The sequence below is a fragment of the Numenius arquata genome, chromosome 14, assembly GCF_964106895.1.
Source record: "Numenius arquata chromosome 14, bNumArq3.hap1.1, whole genome shotgun sequence".
In the NCBI taxonomy this organism is placed as follows: Eukaryota; Metazoa; Chordata; class Aves; order Charadriiformes; family Scolopacidae; genus Numenius; species Numenius arquata.
Window position 1 is genome coordinate 2,753,330 of NC_133589.1, and position 27,075 is coordinate 2,780,404.

The 27,075-nt window shown below is 44.5% G+C and overlaps 1 protein-coding gene across 1 annotated transcript in view; it reads right to left on the reverse strand.

The window, feature by feature from the left end:
• The window catches only part of MAD1L1 (mitotic arrest deficient 1 like 1), a 376,963-nt gene that overhangs the window by 215,697 nt on the left and 134,191 nt on the right, over positions 1 to 27,075 (reverse strand). The window contains exon 12 of the mRNA XM_074158818.1: positions 1,615 to 1,755. Coding sequence (XP_074014919.1) covers positions 1,615 to 1,755 — 141 coding nt within the window. The remainder of the gene's footprint in view (positions 1 to 1,614; positions 1,756 to 27,075) is intronic.

Sequence of the window (27,075 nt, forward strand, 5' to 3'; positions counted from 1 at the left end):
CTTAAAGGTTGACATCACACAAAACAAACCTCCAGAGAACACAGCTCCTCTCTGAAATTTTCCATGTAGCCCTTAATCCATATCCATGACAACAAACTTCTTATTTGTTTTTCTATAAATAAAGGGATGCAGCAATCAGTTCCCACCCTCTTCCATGCTTCCACCTGAAGAAGAAAAGGTAATTTGCTATTGCCCAAAGGCATGCACATTTGACCTATTTCGTGAAACAATTCCGGAAATCTCCCTCCAACAACCCAGAGCCACTGTTGGAAACAACAAAGAAAATAGGGTAAAATATCCACCTATCACTTTATGTCAGCATCCTCTAATCCCACCTCTGGCGGTAAGTAATATGGTGATCAAAGGACAACACAGAGAAACATTCTGAGCCAGACAATTTCAGACAAATTTCCATTTCATCTATTCCCAGCCAACTTCTCTATCAACTCGCCCAATACTTCACCGAATTCCTTTCCTGAGAAACAGGGATGAAGGGGATCTATGCCATGAGAGGGATCTACACCACACTACGCCACTCTGCTCTCTGAGGCTTCGAGGGTCACTGGAGCCAGTGGTGCCTGACTGAAGTTGCCACCAGTGCAAGAAAAGAGCATTTTTAAGGATGCCAGAAGCAACAATGAGGTTTGTGCACAGTGGGACGATCCACTCTACGGCTTGAACATGAACCAAGCAGCATCCATTTCTAAAAGCTTTACTCCATTTGAATTATGGCATCTGTAAATCTATACGATGGCGGAACTAGACAGGAAGAAAGGAAAACCCACATATTTAGGATTATTGTAAAGCCTATGCAATAAAACCGCCAGGCTTTAAGATCACAGACATATTCCAAATATTTCAACTCATGACCATAAAGCCCGTTCCACTATGACAAAGTACAGCAGCAAAGAGGGAACCACTTGGCAAACGCACGTTAACACTTACCTCATCCCAGTCACATTTCTGATTACAAGTTTTCAAAAAGAGAACTAAAAATAATAGGATTTAGGAATAATAGGATTCAAAAATCCTAAATAAGGATTCTCCTTCAAGAAATACTTCTATCTTCTGAAAGAATGATTTTTTTTTCTTAGACAAAACCTAGTAAAAAGTGTTAAAATAGTGTTACCGGCATTCTGGGGGGTTCAGACCCAATGCCAAGGGAAGAATTAACAGCAGACACACACTTAACTTCTTCAACCCTTGGCGTAAAGCTCTTACAAACACACACTCACTCACCCTGTGCACAGAAAACCCTCGCTACACCCACGATGTAGTGAATCACTTAAGACTGGACCACCAAGAAGACACCACACTTGCCCCATTCCGTTATCCCTTTGCACAACCCTGTGCCCCGCAGGGACAGTTGTCACCCTGCCATGTAGCTGTTCCTAACATAAAGTGGACTCATCACACCCCAAAGATGATTATTCTCAGCTCCCGCCAGCTTCAGGCGAGGAATAATAACTTGTGGGTCTTATTGATCCCAGAATTTTGAAGTCTGAATTTTGCAAATCTCTTGTCTGTGAGAGCAGATCACATCACCAGGCAATTCAATCTGAAAAGTCTCAACTCCTTCGCCCCTGGGGCGAGAGGATGATGCTTCTTTATTACCTCCAGCTCGGCGTTATGAGCGTGCAGCTTCTGCACCATCTCCTCGGCCTCCCGCATGCGCCGGCTCAGCTGGGGCGAGTGCTCCGAAGGGGTCAGCTCGCTGTCGTACGACTCCAGAATGGCTCGCATCCCATCCCGCTCCTGTCGGGAAAAAGAGAAACCACTTATAGGGATAAAGCTCCCGATCTCACTCCGAGGAGAGGCTTCCCAGAACAACATTTGACATCTTTACCTATTGTTCTTTTCTATGGCAAAGAAACGCTGATGGATGTACACTCATCGTCTTCATACCGGCACCACGCCACAGACGTGAACACACAGGTCTAATAAAATACATTTTGCTGCTCCAAAAACTGAAAAATTGGACTGTCTTGTGTATATAAAAATCACACATCCCTCGCAGGAAAGCAACACGCACACACTCTAACAAGCAGATGGCAACTGAAAACAGAGTCTGCCTTCTTTTTGGAGATGTTATTCTCATTCAACATGGCTAAATGGGTTTCTTCAGCAAAATATTTAGTGTAGTACTTGACATTTTTCCTGCCAAAGAGTTCCAGCAATGAAGGAACAGCATTGTCACAACAGAGATGAAACAGATTTGACAACGAACAAAGTGGCTGAGAGCAAATACCCTCTAAATGGTATGTGACTTATCACTCGTTAAACGCTGCGACATTTGGTGTTTATAATAAATATTTTTTCAGAGGTTAATATCTCGCAGACAATGTGTTTGGCTCCCTTCACTCTTTGCTGGCAATTGTAACCAAGCATTTGCAGAGAAAGACAAAAAGAAGGATCCTGAGAGTGTTCGTGCTCCCAAGTACAAAGCCTGGCCTGAAAGTTAAAGGTAGAACTTTTCGGGGGGCCCCTGGTTGAAGTATTTCCTGCCGCGTCCCCAACTTCAGACAGCGCCTATCGCCTCCCTCCAAGGCGCCGATGGAGAGGAAGAACGGGGACAAAAGGCTGAACATTCCAAGAAGTCAGGTGTGTTTTAAGGAGATTACCGTTTGCAGCGCAATATGCATCCAGGGATTAGGCAGCTGATGAAGTGTTTTATCTTTTGGCTACGTGGAAGAGCCTTGATGTTTTTGAGGCTATGGAAGGGGGTCAAAGCGGCCAAGGCCCCTGGTGTAAATCCAGAGAGGAAAAACTCCGCGGAAACCTTACGGTGCTGCCTCTTTATTGCTGGAGTTTGCTACCTCGCCCTCTCACAGAACTGCTCCAGTTCTCTCCTGTGAATTCTGCCCCCGCGAAAATCCAAAATATGATGAGGAGATGGCTCAGGTTTATAGCTGTGCAGCTGACACCCCGACCAGACCACTGCCACCACCAACCTGGGAGCTCTGCACAAAGCCAGCCTGGCCACGCTCAAACGCTTCGCTGGGACCCTGCTTGGGGAAATCAGGAATTGCCAGGGAAAGAAAAAACCATCCTTTTCCCTCACGTCCCGACAAAACGCGTCGTATTTCAGATAGCGAGGGTGACGGTAACCGCTCGAGCCTGTTACAAAGGTTATCTCCTCCTTCAAAATCTAAAGGTCAAAGAGTGAGCATGGACAGCGAGCCTGTGTGTGGAGAAGGGAAGGAACATTCAAGGTGTGAGAAGACGACGAGGGGCACTGCCAGAGGAGCCGTGTGTGAGCAGAGCATGGCTTGGATTGAAAGGTCAGCCAAGAGGGTGGGCTTGCTCAGCAGGTAAAGGACCTCCAGACCAAAGCACAGCCTGAGGCTGAAGGAACAGAGATAATAAAATAATAAAGAAAAACCAGGTACTAGAAGGTATTACTAGCTCCTTGCTCGGGTCTGGGTGAAGAGAAATACTTTTCCAAGGAAAGAACAGTTTTGTCATAATTTAGAAAGAATTTTTCACTTGACAGGTATATGAAAAGAAATACTTCCATGTTACTGCAGAAGGAGAAAACCCAGACCCAGTGACACCACACCGGCCTCATAATGAACTGGTTTAGCAGAACAGCAGCAGTACAGGGTCGCTCCATCATCATCCTCCCCCTCAGCATAGACATCACCCATCTACCCAGTGCACCCTCCGTAAGGCAGGGCTGCCTTTGCTCAGGGAACGACTCTCATTCCCCATTTATTGAAGAATCATCATCCAGAGCACAGAAGAGAACTTTTAGCAAAGGGATTGGTTTCATCCTCACGTGTTGTTGCAATTAGACCTGCAATTACAGCATCCTCTTCCTCTGTCCTCCTAACTGCTCCGCTATCCTCATCTTCTACTAAGCATCTTTCATCGATGCGATCATTTCCCACTGCAACGTTCTCTCCGTTACGGCAGGGCAGTCCCAAAATCCTCAGCGTTTTTTCCAACAGCAAACAGGACCCCCGGCAATTCCCATCACACTTGGCTTCCAATTAACTGCTGAATATTAGGTCACTTGAATCGTCCCTGGCAAGATCCCAGCAGTTCCCTGAGCTGTTGGGCTGCGAGAAGGACAAGCTTCGGCTTTCAGGTTAGGATGAGAAAAGTGCATGGGAGCAGGACATCCCCACGGGCTGTCTCTCCCTTAAAATCAACTACAGACCTTGTCCTTCAAAGCCCTTCTCTTAAAGGAAGAGTAAACTTCTCAAGGAAAAAAAAAAAAAAGGCTGTAAATACAACACAAGCTGTATTGGGGGGGAAAAAATGGTGCTGAAAAGCTGAAAGAAAGGGTGGTACAATTAAGTACTTGATCCTGGAGTTTAGTTCTCCTCTTTAATTATTTCTAAATATTAATACTGTCGTGAAATCAAATCTCAGCTTCCAACAAGTGGTCCCCAGTTCCATTTTTTCAAATTCCTCCCCATCAAGAGCACTTACTGAAAGCTTTTCCCTCCCCTCCTAAAGATCTTGTTAGTTTGGCAGGAAACAGAAGTTCTCGTCAAGAAGTCCTCCGTCTAAAAAGATTCTCTAAAATGTAATACTAATTTAGTAATTTCTGCAATATCTCCTCATCCCACACAACAGGATATTCCCCAAACCCCATCAAAAACCTCCCCAGCGATTTTCATGTGCCCTCTGCAACCTTCTTCCAACACCTCTGCTTTCCTGCTTTCTATCAGGAGAGAAATCATCAGAATTACTAAAAACGATCTCTCTGGGAATTTCCAACATTTTCCCAGCACAGGGAACCTCTGCAAACTCACCGGGGACCTTACACCCCCACTTCCAGGTGCTCTGTACCTTGACCAGCTTCAAATCAGCACCAGAAGAGAAACGGGCTTACTCTAAACATGCCCAAAAAACAGATTATTTGGTTTTGATGCTCATTATAAGCCTAGGAAATTAATGCCCCACAGCAAACTCCGGTGTTTGAGCAGATGCAAGTTTAAAAAGAGGAAGGATAGTTATTTTTCCTTCAAAGGATGAATGGTTTCCCTTCCTTCTGCCAGCACCAGCCAACGCGCCAAAAGAATATGCCTCCTGCTGTCGCATAAGTAGCTAAAAGGAAAACCACAAACCAGAGCTAATCCCATGAAAATGACTCCCAGCCGTGCATTGGAAGCAACTGAAGAGTAAATATATATAGCCAAAAGAATTGAAAAAGCCATCAGACATGTATATATGTACATCTAAACCCAGGCTCTGCTCCTGCTGCTGCTCGTTAGCCCCTCCTCAAACATCTACACGCACAATTCTCCACGGACTTTCTAATTGGTTGAAGAAAAGAAAAAAATCAATAAGAAAGAAATTAAAGTTACAAATCTAACTGAAGTCAGTCACATACCCAGGGAAAATTTGTTCCTGGGGTAAAGTTTATCTAGTGTCATAATTTTATTGAAATCCTATATCTTCCTATTGACTTTTATCGTTTCAAGCTGGATGCCGGAGTTATCATTATTAGAGTCTCCATGTTGCTCGCAGGCCCCAGGTTTGGTTGGTTGGTTTTTTGGGTTTTTTTTTTCCCCCTTTTATAAACAAGCTGTAATTGTCTGGTTTATTGATCAATAAATCTTTCAAGCTGCCTCTCTTCACCCAGCTTCTGTTCTGATAAGTCTCCTGCACCCTTCTCTGAAAGAAAATATAGGGTTGTTGTTGGTTTTGGTTTTTTTTAAAGAACAGATTGTTTTGTCATTAGCAATGAAAGAGCAGGAATCATGCCGGTCCCTTCCCATGATGGCTTTTTAATGACAGATTCTCGTCACAGTGAAATCTGCTTTATTTCCACGCCAATGAACTTCAACTATTAATCCCCAACCCAAAGGCAGGGCTCGCTCGCTCCCTCACTTCTGTGCGCGGTAGAGCCTGCCAGAGGAGACAGACTTCCTAAAGTGGAATTATAATGATATTTCCCACTCGGTGCTTTCTTGATGGCACAAAAATATTCCTGTTCTTAATGTTAGATGAGCTTTTTTTTTTTTTAATTAATGATAATTTTTGGAGAATGTTAATAGACTGCTTCATTATAGGAAATCAGTGGCAAGATTTCCCCCTCCTCTTCCTCTCCAGACTCCTAACTCCAAATTAGTCGTAATAAGAGAAAATTTCAAGACTGAAGAAAGAATACGGAGCTTCGACATCAAACAGATGCTATTTGCAATCAGGTGTAATTTAGATAACTACTCCTCGTAAAAACACAAATAAAAGAGAAAGATGGCTGTGTAAGAGAGGTCTATGCTTTCCTGCTTTAAGCTATACAAATACATAGACAGAGAAAGGGAGATGGTAACTGGAGCTTGACCAGATGTTTAACATCAGTAAAATCAGCACTGTGAGGTGTGGGAACATAAACCAAAATATAGTCAGAAATATGTGAAGAATACATAAATATTCTGTATTAAATATATAAAAATATATATATATAAATTCTGACCGTGTCAGGATCTATTGACAAAATATATCCCTAGGATATTTCAAAAATTAATCACAGCAATCTTTGGTCCACGAGCAACTGTCTTTGATGAACTCACAAATGCAGGGCAGGCCCTGAAAACAGGACAGAGGGACAGAGCCAACCTTTTAAAAGAAGGATGGATGAGAAGATACAGGCTCAGGGAATTATAAATCACTGCAACATTTTGGTATCTCATAAAAATACTTGAAGAAAACATTAACAATCAAATTGCAAGCAGCTAGAGAAGAATTAGGGACAAGAAACAATCAACTGAGCCTTAATATGAATAATATCAAACCAGTCTAATTTCCTTCCCTGACAGGTAACTTGTCTACTGAATAAAGGCAAACAATAAATGTGATAAATCTCAACTTCAGTGATGTGTTTATCAAAGAGGAAGATTACAATTCAACAACATCTCTGTAATTTAGAGAAATGAATTTGCATGGAGGCGACAAAACTCCTGAAAGCCAAGCAGGAGCCCTGCACGTTGTGCAGCACCAGAGCCACCAGCGGTGGTTGGCATCTACCCCTTCCCAAAGCTCCATCTCCACCTCCTTCAGAGGACACAAGTGCATCCCACCTCCTGCTCATCGGGATGGGGGCAGTGCCCCACACACCATGGAAAAGCATCTGCCAGGGAACGTGCACAGACGGGGCTACCAACATTTAACAGGTTCTGCCCCAATCCGATGGCTGGAGGAATTGATAAGGAATGGATAGATTGCTGAGCCTTACATTGTAATTAGGCGTCTTTCTTCCAGGACTATGTTCACATCCCATTACCTTACAGAAAATGGGGGAAAAGAGTCAAAACAAAAGTGTTAGCAAGAGGAAGACCAAGAAACGAGGGCCCGACGGCAGAGCTGTGGCTGAAGGCCACGTTCAGTCAGACTTCGCTGTTACGGGAACTCTTCTAAGGGAGCTCCATCCCCTCAGCTCCCGACTCTCTTGGGGCACGGCTCACAAGAGCTAATCGAGTCTTCCAGAACAGACAAAACCCCCAAGAGTTCTATGCCACAAAGAAACCCAGCAAAAACTAAATTACCAGAAACTTTTCAAATCTACCCTGTCTACAGCAACACTTACTATCACCAGAGGGCAAATGGCTCCCCTTTCTCTTACCACCCTTAGCTTTTGTACTAAACATCTTTAAACCAAAATTTTCTATTCCCAAACCTCCAAATAGCTTCCTTCTCAGCTACAGCCATTTCTCAACATTTCTCTCTGTGGCTGACCTATTTTCACATTACTTTGCAAATTAGAACCGACTGCAGACACATATGTATATACACACCATTGACTTTCTACTCAAGACCTCAATTAAAACAGCATTTACAAAAAAGCCCGTTAACTCCATAAAAATAAAAACATCCAGCAGATTTCACTACCCTTGCACTGACAAGAAGAATGTTAGAGGATGGTTTTTCAAAATATTTTTACCTCTTGAATGTGACTTTCTATATATCAACCCTCTGCTTGAATTTTTGCCCCTCAAGCCAATATAAGGCTATCACAGGAATCTAAAGATGGATTTAACCTATAAAGAAGCCCTACGACCTACTGCGCCCTACGAACAAGGCTTCTCCAACAAAAATAAAATATTTAGTCCTTTAAGTCCAAGTACCTCCATCCCTGTCTAACCTGAATAGGTGGAAGAGAGGTCAGAAAGACCGACGTACTCGGTAACCACACGCACACCAGGAATAAAACATCCCTCTCTCTCCCATCGTTTCTGCACAACTGATGGTTTTCAATGTTTTTTCTGATACTCTCATAACGGAGGTATTTTCTCTACGGGAAAGGTATGGTATCATTAAGGTTGAACACCAACTTTCCACTCGACGTTGGAAGGCTGGAGAAAGCCACTGGGGAAACTGTGGTGAGGAGAGGACACAACCAGGCAGAGAGCCTGAGAAAGACCATCAAAGGCTAATCTGAGGTGCCAGAACAAGAGACACTCGGCTTCCCAACCATCGCTTCTAAAATTCTGGAGAAGTTCTGTAATCTGACTGCTTTTCTGGCAAACATTCAGCAGGCAGCTTTAAACGCACACTTACAAATACCTGTGTAGCTTATATACTCTTCTATTCCATACGTTCCCCCCAGATTTATAGTTCTTCCTTTCAAGCTTTTGTCCCTCAACCCCAACGCTTCTCTGCAGAGGGCTCAGCTTGCCTTATATCCTGGCGATGGACCAGAGCAAATAAATCCACTGTAACTCTTTTAATCTGTCTCTGATAAATCCCCTGCTTACTGTCCTTAGGAAAATTGTGCACGGTCTCTAAAAGCCTCATTTTGCTTATAGCACATCCATATGCCAGCTGACAAGCAATCATACAACTGACACTGCAGCAAACTAAATATTATCTGACTGAAATACCCCCGGGGTCCTCTTGCTTCACAGCGAGTTTAACATGTTTAGTTATGTTTCCTAACCTCCCGCTGCCGGGAAATAATTTTATGGTATTTTTTTTTTCTTCATTTAACTCCCTTCTAGCGGAACGCTCACCACTGCCTGTCTCTAGCACGAGCTCATTTCTTCTCTCTCGGTGTTATTTCTCATCTCTTCATTCAGAAAAACCCTCCTCTTTCTGCCATTTCTCTCAGCCCCGCTGCTCAGGCGGTGCCCATCTCACAGGAGGGTGAAGCTCAGAGGCCACTCACCGTCTGACGCCCCTGGGCACAGTTCACGTTTGAAAACCAGTCGTTTCTTTAAAAAAAAATAAAAATAAAGTTAATATCATACCTTCTTCAACCTAGCCGCTACATCACCATCACTGGCAGAGGGAAGGCATACAACTGCCAAGGAAATGTATTCATCCTTACTTACTGGCAATAGAAAACTAGTATTTTATTCATCCATAAAGGAGGGGAAAAAAAAAAGAAAAAGCCTTATTCAGCCCTGAAAATAGAGTGTTTGTGAGGGTCCATCAGATTCTTCTATTCTGCCAGTGTCTACAGCACGTAAAAATTCAGCCCCATCTTCATTCCTTACCCTTGGATTTCTTTTTCCTCCTGCCTACTAAGTAACCCAGATATTGGCCTCTAAATCTCTTAACAGCCAGTTTCCTGCAGTTTTAACCGCTTCGATATCATTAACTTGGGAGAAAAGTAAACTGAACTGTGCTCTAAACCGGTGCAGTTATCTCTGCAAAAATAGAGGAGGAGGAGGAGGAACGGCAGCACCATCCTGCTCCGCTCCCGGGGTGCTCAGGGTAAAGCAGGACCGAAGCAGGAGGGGAAAGCTCTCGCAGCAGATTGTGAGGGGATGGAAAAATCAGAGACCCGAGTTCATCCCATCGGCTCAACTCAGCACATTCCATCGAACTCAAAAGGTAGTTTCTTTGTCCCCTTCTGACGTGTCAACAACTCTAGAAACGTGGCAGCCGTGGCTTTTGGAAAAAGGCAAAGAAAAAGGGCTTTTAGTTCATGCTTGGGAATATACCTCAGCTGACTCTTTTATTAGAAAATATTAATAGTTTCCCATATTTTATTCAATTCATAAGTCATTCCCTCTACTACCTCCAGGGTGTAAAAGACCAGTGGCTTCAATAGGAGTTTCAGAAATCATCCATCGTGTTATCTCCAAGTGGCCCAGAGCGTCTCTGTTGCCCTTGAGGGATTCCCATGGGCAGAGCGGACCCAGCTCCTTCCCCTCGCAGCTCGGCCACGCGTCCTTCAGAAGAGGACAGACAGACAGACACCCACACTGCAAATCACCCCATCGGGTCTGATCAAACTGGCAAGCAACAGGGTTGACAAACTTTTTAGCAGGCCCTGAGCTGACAAGACAAGGGATAACGGTTTTAAACTAAGAGAGGAGATTTAGACGAGATATAAAGAAAATTTTTATGCTGAGGGTGGTGAACCCCTGGCCCAGGTTGCCCAGAGAGGTGGTGGATGCCCCATCCTTGGAAACATTCCAGGACAGGTTGGACGGGGCTCTGAGCAACCTGATCTGGTTGAAGATGTCCCCGCTCATGGCAGGAGGTTGGACTGGATGTCCTTTAAAGGTCCCTTCCAACCCAAACCATGCAATGATTCTGTGAATGCGTCCATACAAAAAGCCTTTCTGCCCACTACGTGTTGGGATTAGAATGTTTTCACTTCTCTATAACAACTGTTGGAAGCTTCCTTCAATTCCTGTCCCATAACTAGCAGGGAACTGCCCAGAAGCCCACAGTATTCGCGGATCCACCCTGGGGCAGAACACAGAGGGTAAAAACCCCAACGAGCCCACCCATAAAAACCACATCCAAATGCTCAAGCTGTTGGCCAAAAACCATAAAGCAATTTGTTAAGTACGGGAAGCACAGTGTGCAACTTCCATACTACGTATTCTATAAGGCAAAAGGATAAATAAACATATTCTTCTCGAAATAATAATACCCATAAAGGGTCATTTCCCACCCAAACCTTGCTCCTGACAGTAAGACTGGGCTGGCTTAAGGGACGGCTTATTGAATCCCACCCAACAGTGTATCTAGGGCAAAGCAATAATAAGCCATTACTTTGAAGTCAGATTTATTTGGATGTGGTCAAAATACTAATTTCACGTCACAGAACACCCGTTTCACAGAACCCATACGACGTGGGTTGCGAGTTGTAATTTGCACCCTTGGAAAATGTGAATGAACAACCGTTTTAACGCTTTGAGTATATAAACCAGCTAAAAAGGTTAAAAACACAAACTGCACCAAGCAACACCTCCTCAACTTTTTTTTAAGATTAGTTTGTTCTCTCAGCCCAGAGCACAGATCAGACAACACCCACGCAACGTGTCTCATTATCTTAATTGGGAACCATCCTCAGGGCTTGCTCTCAGACAGCAAGTAAACACCATGAAGCTCGGCTGCTCTTTAACCTTGTGAACTCCACTTCTCCAAGAGTTTTCTGCATTTAAAACAGAAAACGTGCCACCTCGGTGCTCTGAATTGTGGCTCCTCCAGCAGAGGTTTCTCACATGCTGGAACTCAAACCCTGTGGAGAATCCAGAGAAGACCCCAAAGGATGTTCTTCCATTGACACCTCTGTGCCTGGGATCCCGTTCCTCTTGAGATCCAAATACGGTGAAGAACAAAATCAAATCCTTCAGAGCCACAAGGACCGTATCAGGCAGGTAGAAGAGGATGGTCCTTTGCCACCATTCCAGTTGTATCTTCCCCTTGGGCTTCCCAACTCCAAAAAATGATATTTAATAAATACTTCTGAAAAACAAGCTCTCATTGACAACTCCTTCGGATATTTTTATTGATCATATAGTCTCCAGTCTCTTTTTGAACCCTGATAAATTCCCAACCTTGCCAGTTTTCTGATGGTAATGAATCCCACTGCTTCTTTCATTGCTCAAAAATGTATTTTCTTTTATCAGTTTTTAATTTGCCACCTTTCAGCTTCATTGAACACCTTTGTTCTCACATTGCGGAGACAGGGAAAACAACAGCTCCCAAACAACTTCTCTAAACCATTCATTCATTAGGCTCCGCGCTTTCAACTTGTCACCTCTTATTCAACTACTTTTTTTAAGGTAAACAAGTCCAATCTTAACAGTTTTCCAGCATAACGGCTTTTCCGGTCTTTCTCATTCTCATCACCCGTTTCTGACTCTGCTCTCATCCTGCAGCATCCTCAGCTGAACTGGGCTGATGTGGTAAAAGCAAAGAGGAACAGCGAAGATGCACCACAAGTCACTGGTCCCTTCCTCACCAGCTCCTGGCTGGGTAAAGAGCTCACGATCCCGACAACAGCAGGGCGAGGGAAGGGATTCTGTCCCTCTGCTCTGGGGAGACACACACCCCACAACCACCACCAAGTGCTGCCTCCAGCTCTGGGGTCACCAGCATCAGAAGGACATGGGCTTATTGGAGCAGGTCCAGAGGAGACTACAGAGATGCTGGGAGGGCTGGAGCCCCTCTGCTGTGAGGACAGGCTGAGAGAGTTGGGGGGGTTCAGCCTGGAGAAGAGAAGGCTCCGGGGAAACCTTAGAGCCCCTTCCAGTCCCTAAAGGGGCTCCAGGAAAGCTGGGGAGGGACTTTTTACAAGAGCATGTAGTGATAGGATGAGAGGTAATGGATTCAAACTGGAAGAGGCCGGATTTACATGAGATCTGGGGAAGAACTTCTTTGCTGTGAGGGTGGTGAGAGCCTGGCCCAGGTTGCCCAGAGAAGCTGTGGCTGCCCCATCCCTGGAGGGGTTCAAGGCCAGGTTGGAGGGGGCTTGGAGCAACCTGGTCTGGTGGGAAGTGTCCCTGCCCAGGGCAGGGGGTAGGACTGGGTGGTCTTTAAGGTCCCTTCTAACCTACACCACCCTATGAGTCTATGGTCTCCTGCCCATCAGACTCTTTCACACACAAGTTACCCACAGACCCTGCTTCACCAGCACGTCCCAGGGTGTGAAGACCTTGTAGCTGCACTCAGTGCCAACTACAATGGTTGTCAAACACCAACTGCTCAACAACTGCAGAGGACTCGGCCCATCACCAGAGCAGCAGGACAAGATGCTCTCCCAAAAGCTGCTGAGCCAGGGGATGGGAAAAGCCCAGCGATGTCCAGTTTGGGAACACAGAAGGCAATAACCTCCCACTCACATCTGGCAATGAACAGAAGAGAAGAGGATGCCTGTCTACGGCCAAGAACCAACCTCCAGCCCCTGGGACAACAGCCCACATATACAGATTTCCTCAAATTTCAGAAATAAAAGTATAACCTTAAAATAGCCTACAATTTATTAGCTGCCTCCCAGCAAACACCTTCCTTTTACAGTGTCACCAGAGCGCGGGTTAATTCTCGCAGACAAAACGACGTTCCTTCCTTTGTTCCCCCTCCCCTGCCTCTGCAATATTGAGTCAACAAAATCTTTCCTCCGAAATGCACTGACATCAAGAACGTTATGCTCAAACCATTAAACAAAACGTGAAGCACTGAAGTCACGCTTCATTAAAAACAAGTGGGAAAAAAATCAGTTTACCGGGAGAAAAACATTATTTAGGAAAAGTATTCATCATATAAATTTGAAAGAGAAAGATGATTAAATTTATAAAACAGAGACATTCATCAGACTTTTAATTAAAATTTGACCACAAAATTTTGCACGCTCCTATTTATTTACATTTTATTTTCAACAAAACCCCAGAGCAATAAAGAGCAGAACCACAGTATCAAAAAATCTACCTTGCTGCGAACTAAAACCACTGGTTTGCTTTCACACTGATGAACAAAAGGAACTATCAGCTTCTCTACTTCCAGGCAGAACTTCATCAAAGTGAGTAGAATACGGTCTAATCACAGAAATTATTGTCAAATTGAAAGACACAGAGGGAAGAAGTCTCCTCCTGCCACGTAACATCAGGGAAAGAGCTGGGAAATAGCAGAGTTAATGATGAAGACGAACTCCAACTTCCACAGAGCAGAACATTCTGGATAACTTGGAGACACTCAAGTTGAGATTTTGCCTTTCCTACATTCCACACACCAGAAAGACAATCCAAAGGACACTCCAAATCCACCATACAATTACAGAATATTAAAGTTTGCAATCATGGAAGTCCTCAAGAAGACAAAAAGGTGAGAACAGACCCATGTGCACAGCAATACTGAAGCACAAAACACTCATCACCAAATTTCATAGAATCATTATTGTTGGAAGAGACCTTTAAGATGATCAAGTCCAACCATGTCCCATCTTTGGAAAAAAGTGCATTGTCATGTGTCAGGAAATAGCATCAGAGCTATTTTTATGATTCTAAATTTTAAAAAAAAAGTTTAAAATTAAGTCACATATGTGTTGCTATATTTGGTTCTTCTGCTTCCACTTGTGAAATACCATCGTATTATTTAATAAAATGCTTTTCTCTCTCAGTGCCTTAAATAAACCTGCCCAGCACTCTCCTGACTCAGTACAATCTTTCTCAAATACAGCTTTATCTCACCAAGGAACGCTCTATGAGATGACACCATTTTCAATACAGCCTATTATAGCAATAGACAGACTCGGACACAAGAGCTGAGGTTTGAAAGCTGCTCTGGAGATCGTCTCCCCCCGGCCCAAGCTCTTCTGGATCCCCCAGCTCTCCAGGAGCGCATTCCACGGGATTCTTCAGGTTCACAAACAGGTCAAACTCTGTTCTCCTCAAGCTCAGGGCAGTGACCCTGCTATTCACCTTGTTCCCTCCTCTCAGGAGTCGTTTTAAATTACTTTAACAGCATCCTTACCATCCACCTTAGGTTGTTCAAAAAAGCCTCCACAATCAACATAAAATCACTCGATACCACGAGCACAAAAAAAGGGTGGGTTTAGAGACGAAGGGAAGACAAAAGGCAACAAGAATAAATCGCTCAGGTAGAATATGAGACCACTTCACAATCCCTCTCCCCAACTTATTCCAAAATGTTGCTCCTATTTCACTTGCCAGTATTATTTTTCCGATTTGTCCCTGTTATTTCACCTCCAAGAACAACACACACGAGCACACTAAAAGAAAGCACGGCTGCTGTATTATCTTTATCAGACAGCTTCAAAGATGCTGCCCATGGTTAGTAATCCACGAGGACTCTTCAGTTTATTGAGGGTAAGAACAGAAGCACCCAAAAAGCAGCGAGTGATAAGTTTCTGCCTCTGTTTTCCCGTGCGCATCAGGGATGCCAAACACACACACCCAAAAATTTAACAATCAAGGCAGAAGACGCCTTGTGCAAAACACCTGCCCCCAGTCCAGGGAAGAAGTAGTGCAAATTCTACAGCATACGTCAAATCTTTTCAACTTTTTCCCCTGAATCAAATCAGTTACTAATGAAACAGTTTATGATTAATACTCACTTAAGTCAAGAAGTAAATTGGGGGAAAAGCTGTTAGTTGAACACGAGCGAATCGGATTGGCTCCAGATATACATCATGAACGTGTCTATGTGAAGAAAATACTGCTGCGGTATCTTTAGAAGTCTTCAATTTCTGATCACACTCTGGTTTAGATCATCACGTAATATCCTCTAGTGGCACTTCTGACACATGATGCAGAAGGTACAAGCAGTTGATGTACCCGTGAAATACAGATGTACCTCCTAACGATGTACCTTCTAACGATCTAAATAGGTGAGGTCTCCCAAGACCTCAGGTCCCAGAGGGAGGAGAGGCCAAAGCACAGTCCACCAGCCTCTGAGCTGCTGGGGCAGCGCCTTGGAAGGACGAACAGAGTTGCTAGAAATGATCTCCTAAGCCTGTAAGCACAATATTAGGCGAAAGTTTATTACTTCTTCCTCTGGAGCAGGATTTACATATTTGAAGATGTGTTTCTCCACAGTATTCGCTTGCGCAATTCTTCACTCTTGCCTCTTACTTTTTACCATTTAAATGGTTAATAAATATCCATTCGTCTCGCGAAACCGAGAGGAACCGCTGTATCTCACACAGAGTTACCCAGACCTGACTGGAAGAAGAGCCAGGAACAGATGAGACGGGGATTAAGGACAAGAAATCACTTTGTAATTGAAAACTGAGGGCCAGCCACCATGAAGTAAAACGCAGGAGACCCGCAGAGCCACGCTAGAAATCAAAGCGGAGAAGAAATAAACGTCTGTGGCCTCCTGCTGGCTCAGGCCCCAAGTTTGATTAATATTCTGTAGTTGCACAGCCCGCAGGTTATCCCATATACCTAAAATTTAACACCCATCCCTAAAGCTTTGAGTTTAAAAATCAAACACGGTACTACTAGGAAACCCCTCCTCGCGCAGGCTGTGGCGCAGATCGCGTAAAGCCCTGTTGCTCCGGGGGACACAGGATGGAAACCGTAACTGTATTTAGGTTTTGGATGTGTGGGAAAGGGAGAAGAAAACACCATCAGTTCAGCATGTATGAAGGAGGAATACAAGAAAACAATAAATAGCTTGAAAACTAGGGAGCTCTGAAGTTTTCACCTCAAAAGAAAAGAAATAAAAGTTTACACAAATTTTTAAAAACTTGAGAGGAACGGGAGCAAATAAAGGAATTAGTCTCCAGGTGAAGTTTGTGTGCTTCTAAAAGAACGTACCTAGTCAAGCTTCCTTCTCTCTCAACAGTTTAACACTAGAAACAAAACCCCAGCAGCATAACAAATGAACTTTTTAGAGGGATCTTCTCCCTGCCTCCTCCTGTGGCCCCAGAAGGAACCAGTTGCTCCCAGTGTGGGCGCTGGATCGCTGAGGGGGGCTCCGACCAGGCAAACGCCGATATCAGATATTGCTTTATTAGCAATAATAAACTCCGGGAGCGCTGCTAAACCCCGCAGGTACCGCGCTCGGCAGAGGCTGCTCTCTTAATTTCACAAACGGTATGTAATTGCCTCTTTAACATCAGCCACCAAACCGAGTCGAACACTGTCATCCTTCTCCAAATTCACCATTCCTGTGCTTCAAACATATATTTCATGCTTAAAGAACACTTTTTACAATAAGATGTACTTCAAAAGCTTAAAATTGAACATTATTAGACAATTTAACCCGCTGCTCCAAGGAGCAAAGAGAAAAGCGAAGCCGCTCCTCCCGTGCTCCAAACAGCAACTGCCTTTTCCCCGGCCACACGGAGAAACTGGGGGGTCTCCGGAGTGGTTTTAAATTCTAATGTTGGAATGAGCGGCGCGGGATGGACACGGCTGCCATTTCTAACACCGGGGGAGGGCGTTATAAGTAACCTGACGTTATTTATAAGCAGGATGCTGTTTTGCACATCAGCGCAGCCCGAGAGGCAAACGCCGGCCGCGAGGAAAGTTTTTTTCCCTGTGGTATTTGCACAAGTTTAGGGATGAGCTTTGGTGGCAGTTTCTGGGGGGTGGCAGGAGCCCCAGCACCGGGGATGGGCAAACATCGGTGCCGGATCAGCCAAAAGGGGAGAACCTCCCAGGCACGGCCGGAGATGGGAAATAAATAGGAGCTGGGCTTAAATTCTGCATTCAAGGGTAGGAAAATTCACGTGGTCTCTACCGTGGCTGTTCCCAGAACGTTTTAAACAGCCGCTGGCCAAGAAATGACAGTCTGGGCCACCAGTCAGCGCTTGCCCAGCCTGGACCCGGAGCTCGCCGAAAGGGGAGGACAGTTGCTCCCCACTAATGCTTACTTTCACGCCGCTCTCTGACCAGTCGTGCTCAGGGCCTGGGATGCTAATGGGCAGACAGGGAATTTTTTATTATTTTTTTTTCCCTTTCTTCTCATCTCCAATCTAACCCTCTATGTCAGAAGCTATTTAATTACCGCTAAATCATCTCCAACAATGCACGCCAAGTCTAGTCCTGAATTTCTCCAAGAGGTGTGATTTTATCCCTCAGTTTCTCCCGCTTTTTTCACTTATTATGGGAACAGCTAAACCGCATTTCTCCCATTTTCTTTTTAAAATCGAGACGATTACTGTCAAGGGGTGCAAGTTTTTTATTTCCCTGCCACTTAGGGATGACATTAGTGTCTTCCTTGTTCATACCCACCGAAACAACGCTGTCTCCTGGCACGGCGACGTTAAAAATGCAATTGGAATTTTCACCACGTGCCTCACAAAGAAAGATATGGGCACGTTATAATTGATTCCTCTTCTGATCTCACCGGTTAACAAAAATAATTGAATTTGGTACCCTCTTTAAGTCATTCGCATATTCGTTTACGGTTCCGAGTTGAACATACTCCCTGCTTTTGTCCTTGGTCCCATTTTCAAAAACTTTTCTCTTTAGTTTGCCGCTCCAGCACAAGGAGAGACTCCCCGGCCTGGGGAAAACTGGAGCAGAGACAATTAAGACAAGAAGAGAAGCAGGAGGAAAAATGCAGTATAATATATGCAAAAGCAGATGTCTTATGAGGACACTGGTTTAAGTAACTTGTTCATGGAACTCTTCCAGTTGGCAGTACAGAAGTGCAGGACTACATTTAGGTTTTCATGCTGCACTTTTTAGCAGTCAATAGTAAAACCAGCCTAGTATGGAAGTTCGGCATCACCACCTCCATCTTCCAGGAGGGCAAACTGATGCTGCCTCGCAAGATGTTGTGATTGTGGTCATCCAGCAGCTTCAGCTTAGAAGAACTGGGTGAAAACACAGAACCTCTTTCAAGCCTCTCTCTGGGGATCTTCCCAGGGATTAGGTCATTCTTATGAAAACCAAATAAAAATGTGTTTATCAACTACACACCAGCTCTGTTTAGGAAAGGATTATGGCTCTTGTGCAGCCACTTCTGAGACGCCGCCTTTCCTGAAGTCACACCAGAGAAAGGCAAAACCAGAAACAGGAAAAGAAAGTAGAGATGTTAGCAAGTATGAACATTCCCCAAGCGTTCCTGTTACACGTGCTCCAAATGCTTGACATTCCCAAGCCATGAAAGACAGAGGGAGGTCTAATTCCTTTCTAACTATCCTTGCAGAAGAAATGATCAGTACCTACCAGAATCAACCAGAAGATGGTTTTGAACTGTAGGAATAAAGGAGGAAACATGAAGGTGCTGCTTTGAGACACTGCAAGGAGATGAAAACCCTCTGGAGATGTGACACCAAGGAGATGAAAACCCTCTGGAGATGAAGATCAACAGTTCTACCTGTAGCCACTGATACTTTGTCCAGTCCCTCGTACAAGCAAAGAACTCACACAAGGAAACCATTCACAAGCAAAAAGCTTCTTGCTTTCTTCTACAGTTCATTTGCTGCTGATTTAGCTTCAGAAACTTTGTTTTCAAACCAGTTCCAAGTGAAGAAAGTGATCGGAGCGCTGATTTTGGGAAGAGGAGAGGAGAAGGGGGCCCACCCCTTCCACAGCACCACGTTGGACAGGCTGAGCTGGGCTGTGAAACAGAGCAGAAAAGCACAAGTTTTGGGTGACAAACCCCAAAATGACTTCCGGCAGCACGAAGCCAAAGACTTCCCTGTAATCTGTGCTTCAGAGGCGAGGAAAGGAGCCGCTCCTCATCTCCCAGCCGTAAAAAAGCCATCCTTCAGCAGGCTGAGCAGAGCTGCATTCGTAGGCGAACTCGTCAAGCTGCTGAATTTATATGCAGCAACAGAACCATGTAAGGATCAAATAAAATTAATTCTGTCTAATAACAAATTAATTGTCCATGCCAACCTCTAATGTCTCCATCATCAAATGAATTTCCATGTTATTTACCCACCACAACTTCCCACGGGGAAGGAGAAAGACAGCTGCTTAGATTAAAGAATGCAACAGAAGAGCCTCCTAGACAAAGGATCTTTTCATTTTCTAAATGATTGCTCTACTCCAAAATGTCTTATGAGAAATAATGTTATTTTTTTTTAATTCCTTTAACAAAACCAAGAACGCAAGCTGCCTGATTTGATGCTGCTGTTTCATTGTCTCCGAACTGAATGCAGCAACTCCTAGTGGTAAGGAGAGATAGGCTCGTGTAGAAATAACGTTCCCTTTACAAGGAAAATAAATTGTCAACAGATCTAAGAAAGTGTATTTTTCTCATTTCATATTCTTCGAGGCATGGATCACTGTAGCCCTCATCTTATTTATTGACAACAAGAACGTTTGTAAAAGGCGTATATGATGACAACAACAGAACCCACTTTACAGTGAAACGAGGCTATCAATTCTTTCAAAAGACCAGAGAAGTGACACGCGCTGCCAGATCCCCACCGCTCTTATTTTCCAATCTTATTTTAATGCCTCTAAAGCATCCAAAATTGTCCAGTTTGACCACAGCAAATAATACCTCTCAAAATCATCATCTAATGGGCGAGTTTTTCTGGGAAATAGAAGAAAGCTTTCTCTAACAGCAATACCAGCACTCCATCCTGCTTTGACGATCTATTTCTGTGCCCGAGGACCGCCCAAGCTGAGGGAACCGGCTCATCACAAAGAGCTGCTCTGTTTAATCCTGGAGAAGTCCTGGGAAGAGGAAGGCAAAAAAGGTGGAGAAGACAGCCCTCATGGAAGATTGGGAGAAACTCAGGTTTTTGACCTCATCAGTCCCACGATTCACTATTTTTGATTGGGCAAGCCGTAGTAGAAGATACAAGAGATCTCCTACTTGGCAGAAGTCAAAGTGCTTCATCACACAGCGCTTAACTGAATGGGGGGTTCAAAGGTTGTCATGGGATAACCGCCCAGTAACGTCCTTCAGCTGTACTGGGATATCTTCGCTACAGAGCCAACAGCCGGACTGTACGCTGTGTTTGAACTCCTCAGAGTTGCAGTGGTCAAGAGTTCTCTCGATTACGGACTGGTCCTACCAAAATCCTGACCCGAATGTCCTTGCAGCCACAGAAGAGAGAAAAACTTGTGCGCAACAGAACTCCGGGGCGTGACCTGGAAAAAATCTAAACGAGCACCATCTATCAAACAGGGATTTAATTTATTTTAGCTGCAATGTCTTTTTGCTACACAGAGATGAGGAGCAACAGAGTCACTCTCCCAAAGCAGAAACAAAAACAACTTTTAGTTAAGAAATAAAGCAGATGGCCCATGTAGATTAAAGAGTAGGTGCATCGCAATGCAACAGCACACAAATCCCACAGTAATTACAGCAGCAGCGTTATTTCACTAATGATGCTACGCCTGTGAACTGGGACAAATTAACACAAAGCCACACATGTTGGTGACTTGCAGCCCAAGGGAAGGTGAACACGATGGAGAGACAGACATTTAAGGGAATCACAACAGATTAAATGCTGCAAGGTACCGGCAAGCAATATCAGCCCCAACAAAAAAGGGATATGGGAAAGGACATGTTCCTCATCTGTCCTAGAAAATTGATGTTCTCCCTAGAGACTGTAGAGCAGGTCTTTCTCATCCCACTTGCATCCCAGCATCTTTACTGTCAGTCAACTTTCTTCTGACTTCTGTAAAGGCTGGAGATTGGAATCACTGTCACTGAGATACATCCTCAGGCTAAACGAGCCGTGATCTGGCCCATGGGCTACTTTGGTCCAAGTGTGAACTTCCAGAAAGCAAAACCGTGTCATCTGCATTGAGATTCCCCTTCCAAACATCATCAACTACCAGAGCAGTTGGTCCGGAGCCTTACGTCTAATGAACTCTGCACAATTTTCCCCACTGAAGAGCAGAAGAGGGTTGTGTGGCAGCAAATATCCCATTCTGAGGAGTCCAGGCTCGTTTTCTGGGACCTCTGGGGACAGAGGAGCAGTTTGTGATGTGGTTTATTGGCTGTTATTGATGCTGACTATTTCCAGGCTTTGAGATTTGGCAGGTGGTTAAGAGTTCTCCTGGCCTGGCCCAGTGGAGAGCAATTCAATATTATTTTGTACTTTGGATGATTTTAAGCTAATCAAGGTCCTATTCTTTTTTATAACTCCCCATGCAAATGTTAATTTTTAATAAACTTTGCCCAAGTAGGATTTAAAGCTTATCTCACAAGACATATTTAGAGCAGCGCCATGGTGAAGTAATTCTGGGGAAAAAAAATATGTACAGCTGAAAATAGGATATTTCTGCATGCCTGCTTCAAAGTCTACCAGGAGTTTTCTGCACAGACTGACTCGTCGTCAAGACTAGTCATCGCGCAGGACTGGAATTATTAATTAACAGTCAAAACCTGTGCCTCTCAGGCGTGCCACAAACGTCATCGTCACCGCCGGTTCTGCACCTCGCACCAGTGATGCGGGGAAGGCTGGAGGAGGTGCAGAGGGTGGGAAGAGCAGACGGATTTTGTTTAAACTTCACAGAGCTGGAAAGGTTAATCTCAGAGTCTGGAGTGAGCAGGAGGCTTTAGCTTCACCGGCCTTTCTCTGATGATGGGGATGGGAGCTGCTTCGAGGGTGAGTGGAGGCACTGGGGGGGCTACAACATCCTCTGGGCTAGTACTGGCCATACTGCCGAAGAGACAGGAAAGAGGAACGCTGTGCATGGCCAGGATCCCACCAAAGAGCGCCCAAAAAGCATCTGTTGCTGAGGGACAGCGTAGGGCTTGTTACGTATCTGTGCTCAAGTCCCTGTAATTAATTCAAAATAATTAAGCTTCATTACGTGAATGGCAGAAAGGCTTCTACGTATCGTTTTCAAAACCTGTTGAGCAGTCTGTTTGAATCTATAACCCCCGCGGCCTTGTGTTTTATTCCATCAGAAGTCAATTATGGGAGAGAGAGTTTCAAAATGTATTAAGAGCTATCACATATCCAGGGGTAATTTGCGCTGAAGGCAGGAAAACACATTAATGGGAAAGGTGCTGCGAGCGGCGGAACCTTCTTTGCAGCCTTCACGGATGCAAGGACACAACTCCTGACCTCTCTTTTCTCTCATCAGAGCCGTTCAGAAACCTAACACACAGAAAACAGTGCCTCGTCGAACCAAGCCTCTTCAGTGCTTTCATTTCCTAAATTTTTATATTTTTATATATATATATATATATTTATATATATATGTATATAAGACTAAGTGCTGGGCATCACTTCTTCCCCACAATGCTACTATTGCCAGAAATGGCATTCAACCAGTGCAAAGATATTTCCACAAGAAAAAAAAAAAAAAAGAAAAAAAGCCTGGAAAGGTCTCTCAAGGATCAGGATTTACGTTGTCATTCTTTCCTGCGCACAGGTCATCGACAGCTGGTAGCACATAGAGAAGAAATGTTCCTTTCAAAATATTCATGTTGTTTACTGCTCTAGGTTGCTCCTTGGCTTCCTATCTTGAGGGGCACCCAAAAATTAAACCCAAAAAATCTAATCTTGGTATTAGGAGTCTTGCCACGTTGCCTGATTTGCTCTACTTAAGTTCCAGAAATCAAATGAACATAAAATTTTAATTAAAAAAAAAAAAAAAAGACAATGTACTGACAGAAATTTTTTTTCCCCTCATTACTTGAAACTCTTCATTTCATCTGTAGAATCACCTTCTGCTCCCAATATCCACATACATCACCAAGAATCAGAAAGTCTGAAGGAAAGGATGCAGAATGACGGGCCTGTGACCCACAAATCAGACAAATTCGGCCACTGGAGAATTCTAGTTCTCAAAAAAGATCTACGTTCTCCTCCCAGTGGCAAAGCAATTGTTGCATCCCAACTAAAGATCTCATGGAGATCCATGTATTTACAGGTCCGAAAAAGGGCTATTGTAGAAAGCAGCAAAATATGCACGTAATACCCGAAAAACTGAAAAATACTTTTTTTCTTTTTCTTTTCTAGTAAATCGCATTGTCTATAGAAAAACGTTCACCACCACTACAAATACACATGTTCTCAAGCACATGTAACCTATTAAGCAAATTCCCCTTTTTGGCTGAAGTGGTCTTGATTGGGTTTCTAATTTTTCTCACTTTTTGCACCTTTTTGCTTTCTAATTCAATTAAAATCTCTCAGACGTGTTATAGAAAAATGCCAATAGACTGATGAAAAATTAAACTTCACTTTAAAAAAAGCATATTAAAGCTCCACTGGACATGGCTGAGGTGTTGAGCCTTTGTATGAGCTCTGACCTCAGGCAGGTGGTAAGAATGAACGCCTACGAACACAAAATTAAGTTTGCTGTTTGTGTTCTGTTGTCAGGTTTCAAAACTCCCCGTTTTCTCACACCAGCAGCAGATCACTGGGCGGCTGCACGTCCTTCTGACACTTCTCCGCAGCATCCAGCCCCTCGGACAGCCCACAGCCTGCAGCAGGTAGAGAACGGGCAAGACACGGGAAGGGAAAATGTAGGCATTTAACAGGAGACGCCTATAAGGGACGTGTCTCCAAAGGCTGAGAGTTCACTCTTTTTTGAAAAACAGTTTCTTTTTAAGATTTCTAAGAGTAGTAACTGCAAATATTTTGGAAGTCTTCACCAAAGGCCAAAATTTCCCCCCTACTCTCCCCTCTTTGCAGCCACCCAGAAAATTACTTTGATTTTTTCAAGCACCATCCATCCCAATCAACTACAGCAGAGCTGATGTCCTAATCCCTGTTTGGAGAACACTTCTGCACTCTGTGACCTTACGGATCTGCGGGTGACAAGGCCTGCTCCCAGAGGGGTATCACCGCTCCCTTCCCAGCAGTAGCTCCAAACAGGATTATTTGGTAAGACAGAGGGTACCTCATGGTGTGGCTCCAATAGAGCCTTCAAAACAGACCAACTGGTTTGACTGAATAAAGAAACCATTTGTTAGACAGTAAAAAAGGTTTGGATCTTTTTCTACAACAATATAACACAGAAAAAAAAAAAAAAAATCTCCTTTGAGCATGTGGCAAGATACACTCTTGCTCTGCTCTGGGAAGACCCCCGCATCCAGTGCTGCCTCCAGCTCTGGGGCCACCAACATCAGAAGGACATGGAGCTGTTGGAGCAGGGCCAGAGGAGGCCACGGAGATGCTGGGAGGGCTGGAGCCCCTCTGCTGTGAGGACAGGCTGAGAGAGTTGGGGGGGTTCAGCCTGGAGAAGAGAAGGCTCCGGGGAGACCTTATAACAGTCTTCCAGTACCTGAAGGGGGTCTACAGGAGAGATGGGGAGGGACTCTTGATGAGGGAGGGGAGCCTTAGGAGGAGGGGGAAGGGTTTGACACTGAAAGAGGGGAGATTGAGATGAGATCTGGGGAAGAAACTCTTTGCTGTGAGGGTGGTGAGAGCCTGGCCCAGGTTGCCCAGAGAAGCTGTGGCTGCCCCATCCCTGGAGGGGTTCAAGGCCAGGTTGGACGGGCTTTGAGCAACCTGCTCTAGCGGAGGTGTCCCTCAACCCACTTAGCAATAGGATTACTCAGCAGAGATACTGAAACAATAGTGGTTTCCTCTGCTACGACGCACCAAGTACAACATGCTACGCTCAATTATTCAGACCTCCATGGGCCTGGGTAACGAGCCTTCAGCAACACCTGGACACCAGGGACATCATCTTCCCTGGCGTAGCTCAGATGACGTTGGCAGAACCAAACCAGGGAGAAATTCAGCCTCAGTGAATTATTGCATGGCAGCGTTTCCTCTCGGTCGGCCCCATCAGGCTGGGTAAGGAGAGGATCTGGAATATCGAGTAGAAGGAAAAAAAAAAACAAAACCTCAAATGCCAAAATCCCAGGGCATCTCTCGCCTGACATCCCTCTCACAGCATCTGTTTAGAAAGCTGTGCTGCCAAGGCGTAAGCATGCAGGGGATCACCCGTGACTTTTCGGTGGGGATGACCTTCTCCCCCTGCCTGCCTCCAAGTCAGGCTCCTGAAGGTATTTCCCTCTCCCTCATCTTTAACTCTTTCACAAAATGTCACATCGATTTTCAAGGCCAAAGAACAGCCATCTGACATCTCAGAATAAGGCCACGATGTTTCCCCACCAGGAAAACCACAAAAGACTAAAGTGAAGAAAAAGACTAATGCCAAATAGATGTTTCACAAAGGTCAGATGAAACACGGGGACCGTGGCCTCGACAGCAGCCCCCGGTAAGAGCACGTCGTGTTTTGCCAAGGCAGTCACTTCGCATTTCACTTGCGCATTGGGGAACAAAAACCTGCAGGAAACAAATCTGTCTTTGACTGCCCTTGGTCCTTAGAAGCTTAATTACCTTCAGTACCTTCAAACTACCCAGACCGCCTTCAGCAGCTGAAAAACCCTCTTTACCTCCGCTCAACAATACAGATGGCTTCGATAGTTTTGTTTAAAAATGCAGACAGCAGGGCTTCCGATTCTCCTAAAGCATTAAACTCCCTCTTGAAACGTAACCTGGGATCAATTTTATCTCATCTGCTACGTAGTAGTTTTAATAAAGTGTTAAGACGGAAGATATTGAAAAACCAGACGAGAAAATAATTCTCTGAAATAATGTGAGAATGGAATGGGCAAATAATAGTTTTCTGCTCCAGTTGCAGCATTACATCCCCTCTCGCTTTGCTTACGCGCCGAGCACCGACTCCGCTTCGGCTTTTCCAAGGGAAGGCAACAGCAGACGCCGTTCCCCCCGCAGTCTCTGCTCCCGGCTCCGTACTCCGAGTACAACTACTCATCACTTCGGCAGAAAAGAACCTTCCTCTTTAGAACAAGGCAGACAAAAAAAAAAAATAAATAAAAAAAACCCAACAAACTTAAATCTGTCTATTTATAAAACTGCTTATGTAAAGATACTATAGTGAATGAAGTATTAAATTATGCGGTGCGAGATGTACTAGAGTGAATTATATTCAGTAAGATCACACGCTGCTGAAAATATGCAAAGAGCAGCGCTGCTGACTTTGGGCTGTCAGGCTACACACACACACACATTATATATATATACATTGCTCATCTCATTATTTTCTACTGTTTCCATGTGTGATAACATGCCCGATGCTGACACTTCTCCTATTCTCCCTGGCAGGCCCTACATTAGCATGTAAATAGCTGGCAGATAGGAGGAAATGAAAGCAAGGAAGAGCTCTTTAATTAACTTTAATCCTCTGAAAATCCATACAGCAATCTGTTCTGACAGTTTTCTACACGGGATCTTCTTAGGAGGTCCCCAAGTGGTGCCTGCGGATCACTGCCAGGCTAGAACGAGGAGAAAGAATGAGCAAACCAATTTCGGAGACAATATTTAGACGTTTTTCTGCTATTAAATGATGACTGGTGACTGCCATCTGGCATTATCAGAGCTGTCATTAGGCCGACTCTGGATGGGAAACAAAGAGATGCCAGAAGCCAGGCGACAGCGTGTTTCACACCCGCCTGACAGCCAGTCCCCACAGCGGGGGACAAGCGTGCCAGAGCTCACAC